General features: G+C 46.5%; 1 protein-coding gene and 1 long non-coding RNA gene across 3 annotated transcripts in view; one reads left to right on the top strand and one right to left on the bottom strand.

Annotated features, from left to right (window-relative positions):
* The window catches only part of LOC107182142, a 14,189-nt gene extending 7,992 nt beyond the window's left edge, over positions 1 to 6,197 (bottom strand). Inside the window, exon 1 of the long non-coding RNA XR_001512869.1 lies at positions 6,072 to 6,197. This is a non-coding gene — a long non-coding RNA (uncharacterized LOC107182142). The remainder of the gene's footprint in view (positions 1 to 6,071) is intronic.
* A 152-nt stretch (positions 6,198 to 6,349) lies between these two features.
* ZNF174 (zinc finger protein 174) overlaps positions 6,350 to 10,200 on the top strand; it is a 6,835-nt gene continuing 2,984 nt past the window's right edge. The window contains exons 1-3 of one of the 2 annotated variants that reach the window (XM_006757859.2): positions 6,350 to 6,414; positions 6,797 to 7,540; positions 8,505 to 8,727. In XM_006757859.2, coding sequence (XP_006757922.1) covers positions 7,133 to 7,540; positions 8,505 to 8,727 — 631 coding nt within the window. In that variant the 5' untranslated portion in view covers positions 6,350 to 6,414; positions 6,797 to 7,132. Of the gene's footprint in view, positions 7,541 to 8,504; positions 8,728 to 10,200 lie in introns of both variants that reach the window. The other variant, XM_006757858.2, reaches the window with a different exon arrangement.

The raw sequence follows: 10,200 nt of genomic DNA on the forward strand, positions 1-10,200 counted from the left end.
TGGTCTGTGTCTCGGATCCTCATCTGAGTTCTGTGTCCTGTTGTCTTGTTACATCTGTATTTATACCAGTTGACTCTAATCCTATCAATCTCTATTCCAAAGGTTAGGGCGTTTCTTATCTCCATTCCAGGGAGTAAAGATTATGTACTTAAGCATGATTGTTCATAGTTAAAGTGATTAATTACCCGCCTGGCAGTTAAGAGGTTTTATTCCCGCCCTAACTTCAGGGGAAAATCCCTACCTGAGGAAACAACCTTTCTCGGAGAGGTGACCTTGGACCGGCTCCCGGCAGGGGGTTGCTGATGGCTGGGTGACCTTCTTCTCCTCTTTCTTTTCCATCCCCTGCAAAGCAAGAATATGTCTTGGCTCCGGAGGGCGTGGGCCCAGGAAGGACTTAAGCCAAGAGGGTGGGTCCTCCACAAGGTCCTGCCACGTAATAATGTAAGGGCATTGACCAGGATGACCCTTCTTGGGCCGGGAGACAACGTCTCTGACCCGGCAGATGGTAGGGAGGTCGAAAGTTCCCTCTGGCGGCCATCCAACATTGAAAGTTGGCCACTCGTTGGAACAAAAAGTCCGCCACTGACCCTTCCGGACCTCCACACTGAGGTCGTTGGCTCTTCCCCTAATTTCTTTGAAATGATCAATCATAATACTTAAAGGAGTAGTCTGAGTCTGTCCCATAATGTCCCTCCAGTAAGTCCACAGAATAAAACAAGGAAACACAAACACAGACAAACAAAGGGCCCAAAGAACAGTCTTCCAACTCCGTGGAAGCAAAACCAAAAGCTAGACGACAGCCTCACGCCGACTGGCAGGAGTGACCTGCCTCGCCTCCGATCTGTGAGGGGAATCCACATCCCTCCAGAAAGGAGGATCGGAACGTCTTCTGAGCCCTCCTGCCCATGGTCCTCCAGTGTGTCCAGTTAGACTGCATCGGGCACAACCAGAATACCAGAGATAAGCTCACACAAGAGGGACAGAAACACAGAAACACACAGACACCTATTGCGGTCAGTCAGGCTCTCCAGGTCAGGGTCCCTCGTGGGTCTTGGGGATCCCGGACGAGCCCCCAAAATGTTATGCCCAGATTTCAAGATCCCCAAAGACCACCAGGGAACCAAGTCCGATGCAAAAGCAAAGAGCCTTTATTTAAGCTCAAGCTCGGTCTCTCCGCTTCTACCAATGCAATGGCAGGATGTAAGAGAGCCCCGAGCTTCAGGAGAACAAAGAGTTTATAGGGCTTGGGGTCAGGAGGTGGGGTGATCTCGGACCACTGAGTTGGCCGATTCTGATTGGTTGGGTGGGGGCTAGGGTCTATTGACACAAAGGCAGGATGCGGCCAGGGTCCAGTTACACAAAGACAGGATGTGGCTAGCATATTTCTGGCCTTAGGTTAGTTCCTCTTGCATTCCAATTGGCTGATTTAAGGGGGTGAGGGAAGCAGGGTTAAGCAACTGGTGCATTCTGTGGCTTTTCTTGGAAAAAGGTCATGTTGGGGACATAGTTACACAAGATGGAGGATACAACACAAAATGGAGTTAGTCCTTCTTTGCCCTTTCAGCCTACCTTAAAAAACAAGAAAAAAGTTTAATAAGTTATCTAATTCTACAATTTAAAGAATTAGAGAACAAGAATAGCCCAGAGTAAGTAGAAGGAAGGAAATAATAAAGATCAGAGCAGAAATAAATGACATAGAGACAAATAAATAAATAAAACCAAGAGCTGGTTCTTTGAAAAGATAAACAAGATTGATGAAACTCTATCCAGACTCATCAAGAAACAAAGAGGACAGAAATAAACAAAATCAGAAACAAAAGAAATGAAGTAATAAATGATCCCAGAGAAATACAAAGGATCATAAAAAACAAACAAACCTATGAACGACTACATCCCAACAAACTGGACAATCTGGACAAAATGGATATATTCCTAGAAAAATACAATCTTCCAAAACTCAACCAGGAAGAATAAAAAAAAAACCCACCTGAGTAGACCCATAACTACTGATGAAATTGAAGCAGTAATTTAAAAACTTCCAGCAACAAAAGCCCTGGTCTGAAAGGCTTCACAGGGAAGTTTTACCAAACAGTCAAAGAAGAACTAACACCTATCCTCCTCAAAGTACTCCAAAAAATTCAAGAGGAAGGAATACTTCCAAGCTCTTTTTATGAGGCCAGCATTACACTATTTCCAAAACCAAATAAACTATATCCCTTATGAACATAGATGCTAAAATCCTCAACAAAATATTAGCGAATCGGATCCAGCAATACATTAAAAACATCATACACCATGACCAAGTGGGATTTATTCCAGGGATGAAAGGCTGGTACAATATTTGCAAACCAATAACTGTGATACATCACATAAACAGATTGCAAGACAAAAATCACATGATCAGCCACTGTTGTTCAACATAGTACTGGAAGTCCTAACCATAGCAATCAGACAAAGGAAAAAATAAAAGGCATCCAAATTGGAAAGGAGGAAGTAAAACTGTCATTAAAGGCAGATAACATGATGTACACAGAAAACCCTAAAGACTCCATCAAAAAACTACTAGATTTGCCCTAGCTGGTTTGGCTCAGTAGATAGAGAATCAGCCTGTGGACTGAAGGGTCCCGGGTTTGATTGCGGTCAAGGGCATGTTCCTGGGTTTCGGGCACATCCCCAGTAGGGGGTGTGCAGGAGGCAGCGTGGACTGTGAAGGGTCTTGGGTTCGATTCCCAGTCAGGCAAATGCCCAGGTTGTGGGCTCAATCCCTAGTGGGGGGTATGCAAGAGGCACCTGATCAGTGATTCTCTCATCATTGATGTTTCCCTCTCTCTCTCTTCCTCTCCCCTTCCTCTTTGAGATCAATAAAAACATATTAAAAACAAACAAACTCCTAGATTTGGATGTAAGGGCAATCTGGCTGCAATATCTGTCACCCCATTAATCCCCAGGGTTGATTTGGCTGATCTGGCTGACTAGGTGGGTGTCCCCCTCCTCCCGCACCAATCCATGTGCGTCCCTCCCGAAGCTGTGTGCTCAGTTGAAAAAGACTTGCTCAGTGAGAAAAGATGACCTTTGCTCCAGAGGACAGGACCTGTCTTTGCTCAAGAGTATAAGAGAAGCTGCTTTCCCCTGCTAGAACCTCCAAACAATCTCTCAAAAAACTACTAGATTTAATAAATAAATTTGGCAACATAGCAGAATACAAAATTAACACCCAGAAATCTATGGCATTTTTTTTTACACCAATAATGAACTCTCAGAAAGAGAAACTAAAAAATAAACAACCATTTACCACTGCAACAACAACAAAAAAAAATTAAGAAACTTGGGGTATATACTTAACCAAGGAGGTAAAAGACCTATACTAGGAAAAATAGAAGACAGTGAAGAAATTGAAGAAGATACAAATAAATGGAAGCAAATACCATACTCCTAAATAAGAAGAATTGACATAATTAAAATGCCCATACAACCCAAGGTGATCTATTCAGTGCAATTCCTATCAAAATACCAATGACGTTTTTCACAGGACTAGAACAAGTAATCCAACATTTCGTATGAATCCACAAAAGACACCAAACAGCCATAGCTATCCTGACGAAGAAGAACAAAGTAGGTACATGCAAAAAGATGAAACTAGACCACCAACTTATACCATACACAAGAATAAACTTGAAATGGATAAAAAACTTAAATGAAGTTGTGAAACCATAAAAATCCAATAAGAATCCATAGGCAGCAAAATCTCAGACATCTCTCATAGCAATGTTTACAGATACTTCTCCTAGGACAAAGGAAACTAAGGAAAAAACAAACAAATGGGACTATATCAAAATAGAAAACTTCGGGACAGTAAAAGAAACCATCAACAAAATGAAAAGGGAGCCCACTGTATGGAAGAACATATTTGCCAATGATACATCCAATAAGGTGTTAATTTTAATATATAGGGAACTCATACAACTTAAGAGAAGGAAGACAATCCAATTAAAAATGGGTAAAGGACCTAAATAGAGACTTCTCCAAAGTAGACATACAGAAAGCCAAGAGACAAATGAAAAAATGCTCAAAGTCACTAATCATCTGAGAGATGCAAATTTAAATACACTGAGGTATCACCTCACACCTGTCAGAATGGCTATCATCAACAAACTACAAGTGTTGGCGAGGATGTGGAGAAAAGAGAACCCTTGCATACTGCTAGTGTGAATGCATATTAGTGCAGCCATTATGAAAACAGTATTGCGTTTCCTCAAAAAATTAAAAATGGAACTCTCATTTGACCCAGTGATTCCACTTCTAGGAATATATGAAAACAGTGCGTTTCCTCAAAAAATTAAAAATGGAACTCTCATTTGACCCAGTGATTCCACTTCTAGGAATATATCCTAAGAAACCAGAAACACCAATTAGAAAGGATATAGGCACCCCTATGTTCATACCTGCACAATTACAATAGCTAAGATTTGGAAACAGCCCAAGTGCCCATCAGCAGATGTGTGAATAAAAAAGTTGTAGTACATCTACATAATGGAATACTACTGTAAAAAGGAAAAAACTCTTAGCATTTCCAACAGCATGGAGGGACCTGCAGAGAATTATGCTAAGCGAAATAAGCCAGTCAGAGAAAGGTAAGTATCACATGATCTCACTCATATGGAATCTAATGAACAAAACAGACATAGAAGCATGGAACAAACTGGAATCTCAGAGGCAATGGGTGGGGGGGAATAGAAAGAGATCAACCAAAGAACTTGTATGCATACATGTAAAACCCATGGACACAGACAATAGGGTAGTGAAGGCCTGTGGGTGGGCTAGAAGAGGTCAATGGGGGTGGGGAAGGGGGTATGTAGTACTTTCAACAATAAAGACTTAAAAAAGGTGTGTGTGGGGGGGAGAGGGGGAGATTCAGGTTGCCTTTCTGCCAAAGAACTTGAACTGCCTTCATTTATATTCTCTTTCCATTTTAATGTGGCTGGAGGGGCTAGAGATGGAGGAATCAAAAGCATTGCTATTAACAGTCCTTTTTAACAACAACAAAAAAAGGAGTATCATATCTCCTCAGCAGCAAGGCCGACTAGAACCTGTAGCCATCCCCCCCCACCCCACCCCCTGCTTTCACGTCCTGCGTGGTTCAGGGTTCGGGTCTGGAAGAGGAGCCGCACAACAAATGAAAAAGAAAAGACACGAGATAATTTGGGAATATTGGGGGACCAGGCGAGCAAGTCCAACTCAAGAGGAAGGACTTCCACTGTGCTCAGGCCTCACCAAGCTTTTATAGTGAGCGGTAAACAAGGTAGTGGTTACCATGTTTACACTGTTTTTGTGAGTTTCACTTGTTTACACCATGGTTATACTTCCTGCATTTCCTCAGCCCATTAGCTTCCCAGATAAGATCTAGGGAGTGTTATAAGGTCAAGCCTAATTATGCTAAGAGGACTGTGCCCTCTAAGCCAGGAATTGTTTGTGACTTTGCCCACAGGTCAGTCCGAGGCTTAACCTATATCGGCTCCCTACATCTCCGCACTTTATCTGGAAGAATAACTTAACAAATGCTATTCTAGTTTCATGCAGAAAGCGGAGCTGGCACTCCTCTCGACTGCTGACATCATATTAATTTTAAAATTCTGGTCTCTCAAAAGCGTGTTTCCCTCTGGCGATAATCCACTCAGCAGAAAGTAGGATGAGAATGGGGACCGGGCAGATTCCCTTTCACTTGTCAAGGATGCACAAGTACTCCCGGAGCACTTGATGCTAAAGAGAGTCTGTACTGTGGCTCAAGTGGGGTAGGCAACATCCGCAGGTTCACGCTGCAGTGAGACGGAGATCATGGTCACCGGCCAGGAGTGAGGGCGCGGGCAGAGGTCGGAACCCGGCCTGGCCCGCTCAGGTGGACCGAGGGCACCGGGACGTAGGAAGGTGACCGCGAAGCATGCGAGAGGTGCCGGGCCTGGCTCGACCGCCCTGAAACGACTTGGGAGGCAAAAGGCACCCAGGTCGACATGCTGCCCAGTTGCGGGCGCTTCCCCCGGCCCCGGCCCCTGTCCAGGAGCAAGCAGAGCACTCACCTGACGCACGCACTCTCACCTTTTCAAAGCCGTCAGGCCAGAAGTCAGGTCTCAAGCGCGGGCGTTAACTGCCCTGGACGAACGCTCCCGGGCCTCGTGGGCCGTGCCACCGGACTACAACTCCCAAGATGCACTACGACGGCTGGACGCCGTTTCTCGTCACGTCGACAGATATCCCAGCCAATAGACAGGAGAGCCTGCCCTCGAAGATCCAATCCCTCTGCGAAGAAGGCGGCTCTCCCGTGGCGTAGTTCCTCCGCAGTCTGTGGGCGTGTCTGCGGCGAGAGGTGCTGCCCCGCCTCCAGCCCTGGCTCCCGGTTTTGGTTTCCTGATACTGCGTGAGGTGAGTCCGCTGCTGGTGGGCGCGGGATACAGCCAGTCGGTGACGCTGCCTTCCCAGGGGCCAGCCCGGGCTTGTAGGCGGCCGCGAAGTTGAGCCGCGCCCGGAGTGCGGGAGCTTTGTCAAGCCCGGGGCCAGCTGGGGCGCGGAGCCCGAGCGGGGCTTTTTCGGAGGCCGGAGCGGCTGGGCCTTCGGAGCTTCTGGGACGAGCCACCCCCGGGTCTCCGACGCCTCTGCTCGCAAGTAGGCGGCCTTCGCTGACTCCCACCCCCGGCGCACGCGGCCTCCTCGGATCACCCCGTGGCGGCGGGTGAGCTGCTGGAGGTCTCCTGACCAGAATTCGGGACAGCCGGTGCCGGTGTCTGACAGCTTGAACTTTTCCTAGGTCATGCTGCGCGTTTCTTCTGAAACTTCGGGCGCTCATCGGTGAAATAAAAGCAGTATTTCCCCACAGTTTCCTCTGAGGATTTTCTGACTTTTCTCCTTCACAAGATAGTTCTAGAAACTATCGGAAAGACAGACGCTTCCACTCCAAGGGACTGTGTTGCCTTCAGGAGTCTGGAGTCAAGGCCAGTGAATGAGAAGGGCCTGTCTGCATCCTGTCCTCCACATCTTCAGGAGAACCTCGTTTCTAGCGTTTAGAACGACTTCTCCAGGGCTATGATCCCTCAGGCTTGAGCTGTTTGCGAGGAGAAAAAAAAGCTGTCTCTTGAGCCCCAAAATGGCAGCTAAGATGGAGATAACGCTGAGCTCTCAGTCCCACATTCAGGCTTCTTCCAAGCAAGAGAGACACATCATAGCAAAGCTAGAAGAGAAGCGGGGGGCGGCCCTGCAAAAGGACTGTCCCAACCCTGAGGCCTCCCGCCAGAGCTTTAGGCGGTTTTGTTATCAAGAGGTGTCTGGACCCCAAGAGGCACTCTCCCGGCTCCGGCAGCTCTGCCGGCAGTGGCTGCAGCCCGAGCTGCACACCAAAGAGCAGATTCTGGAGCTGCTGGTGCTGGAGCAGTTCCTGAACATCCTGCCCCCCGAGATCCAGGCTCGGGTCAGGCATCGATGTCCAATGAGCAGCAAGGAGATGGTGACTCTGGTGGAAGATTTTCACAGAGCAGCCAAGAGACCAAAGCAGTGGGTAAGGAGGGTCTTCTTTGATGGTCCATGGGATGTTTCTTTTTTCTTCTCCATCTGGATAATGTGTGGTTTCTGGGCCCTCCCTAATCAGAGCCCAGAAATGGACCAGATGGCTTCCAACATGTTTTCTGGCCTCTATTTTGGGAACATTTCCCCTACCCCCAGATGTACCAGGTTTTCAGAAAACCCACCCATGGGCGCTTCCATGACAAAGTGGAGGATCAAGTAAGGTTATTGAGCCTTTGCTGACAGATCTCCCCTCCCTTCCTTTTGAAGGTTTCCTACCATCAGGATTCTTAGTAGATAGCGTAATCCTGTTGGGTAGGAATTTGATTTATGAGGAATTTCACTGAACCTTGTTCTAGTCAAGTGTCTTGCATATTGCCTTTGGATCAGGAAGTCACAGCTCAGTTGGCAAGTATCCCTTTCAACCCTCACCCTCAAAGTCAGACCAAAGCTGGACCCTGACCAGGAAGCAAACAACCATGTGCTTTGGGGAATGGAAGTAGTTAGGGAACAGGAGTGGGGCAGTCCTCTTAGAGCCTTGGGCAGAACAGTTTATTAGGTAAAGGTGGTTTTTAATGGCCCTTACTACACTGCTTCCCAATTCTACAGAACCTGTTTTTAGGAGTAGTAGGGAGGCAGGTGGGCATAGGGTGGGAATCATGACTGACCCTGTTGTCTGCGCCTGCTCTTTAGTGACTTTGATTCCAGGCCTTGAGCAAGACACAAGCTTTAGGATTCTCCACTCAAGAAGTATTGGCTGATTTGAAGCAGCCTCATTCTGGTCATTTTCCATGTCCTTACCTGTGTTTTCTTTGAGAGTTTCAGCGATCTCTATCAAAGGTGACCTCCAGTCCATTATCAGGAATTCCCAGGGTCAGGGGTCCTTACAGAGCAGTGAGAGGTCAAGCTGCCCGAGTCAGTCCTCTGGCTGCACTCTAATGCATGGGGCTTGTTCCTAGGTGGCTGTTTGTATGCAGGGGCAGAAAGTGCTCTTGGAGAGAACTGGATCTCAGCTTGGAGAACAGGAACTGCCAGACTTTCAACTGCAAACTCCTAGGAGATATCCTAGGGAAAACTGTTTGGAGGAGCCTTTCCAGGCAGGACTTCAGGACCAGTTTAGCCCCCATCAGTGGGAAAAATCCCCACTCCTTCTGGAACCAGCCACCAAATTGGCTGGGACAGGTAAATGCTCTGTGCCTCCTCTCTCCTTCTCATCAGTCTTCATCTCCATCAAAGCATTCATGGTTCTGAAAAGCCATAGACGAGATGATGTTTTTTTTAAATGTTGTATGTAATTGTAGATCTTTATGCCTGAAAAAATTTCACTGATTAGAATGGTAGTGGTATTCCAGCTGGTGTGGCTCAGTGGTTGAGCATCAACCTATGAACAAGGAGGTCACAGTTCGATTTCCAGTCAGGGCACATGACCAGGTTCCAGGCTTGATCTCCAGTGTGGGGCATGCAGGAGGCAGCTAATCAGTGATTCTCTCTCATCATTGATGTTTCTATCTCTCCTTCTCCCTTCCTCTCTGAAAGCAATAAAAATACTTTTTAAAAAAAAGAAATAGCATGCAAAACTTACCTGCTTCTCAAAGAGATTTGTGATCTGCAAATATGTAGAAACACTTGCTAAAGGAAACATGGCAATAGAAAGGGAGACTTGAAAATTAGGTGAGGTGATGGATCGCTCAAGTGTGCCAGCAAGGAGGGGTCAGGTGGGAGCCAGAACTCAAATTAAATTACTATTCCTGTTGGGAAGAGGACAGTTTGTATATATTTCTGCTGAGACAGGGGAAAGATGTGAACTCCAGGGCAGGTGCAAGCACCTTTGAGGGTAAGGTGGCAGGGAACTGTGAGCATTCCGTTGTTCTCTATTTTGCTCTTGGTCCATCTTGGCTTGGCATCAGGATAAAAGCTCTTACTATTGATAGCTGGTCAAGAGAGGGCCATAATCTGTTCTCTTTCTTAGGGTTTCTGCCTCCATGATTGCTTCTGACTGATGTGCATTGTCACATGCACCAGACATGCAGGGTGAATTCAAACTGGAGCTGCCCCCTGCCCTGCCTCTAAGACAGGTCACTCATTACTCTTTGTAAGTGCAACTGACAGGCGTGAACAATTAATCACACTCTCCCTCTCCTAAAGGTAAGCTACATCCAGGGCTTTCAGCTGGTTTGGGGCTCCTTATGTTGGAGTCTCCTGGGGATTTCAAGAGAGTAGGTTCTTATGTGGGTGGATATTTATTGGAGTTAATTCATTTACAGTGAATAACCTTTGTTTCTTAAATGATCTTGAGCCAGAATGAAGGGAAAAGGTGGCCTCTGGGCCGGGGGCTTAGGATCTGAAATCTGAACTTCTCATGGAATGATCACAGCACAGTCTTGTAGATTTCCCATGCCTTAATTTTACCATTTGCAAAAGCAAATAATATTTCCCCCCTATGTTAATGGGGGACACTGGGTCTGCTGACATTTCTGAGTGGTACTGTGGGAACAGACTCTTGAACACCTTTTGTTAAAGAGAGAGCTGGAAACCCTTATAAGGGATCTGAATGTTCTACAAATTGCAATTGTGAAAGAACTGGTTTCTGAAAGAAAAGCTTAGTGACGGACTAGAAAATCTTACTCATGGACAACACTTGTATAGCAGGGGGAG

The sequence above is a fragment of the Myotis davidii genome, unplaced genomic scaffold (genome assembly GCF_000327345.1).
Source record: "Myotis davidii unplaced genomic scaffold, ASM32734v1 scaffold555, whole genome shotgun sequence".
NCBI lineage: Eukaryota > Metazoa > Chordata > Mammalia > Chiroptera > Vespertilionidae > Myotis > Myotis davidii.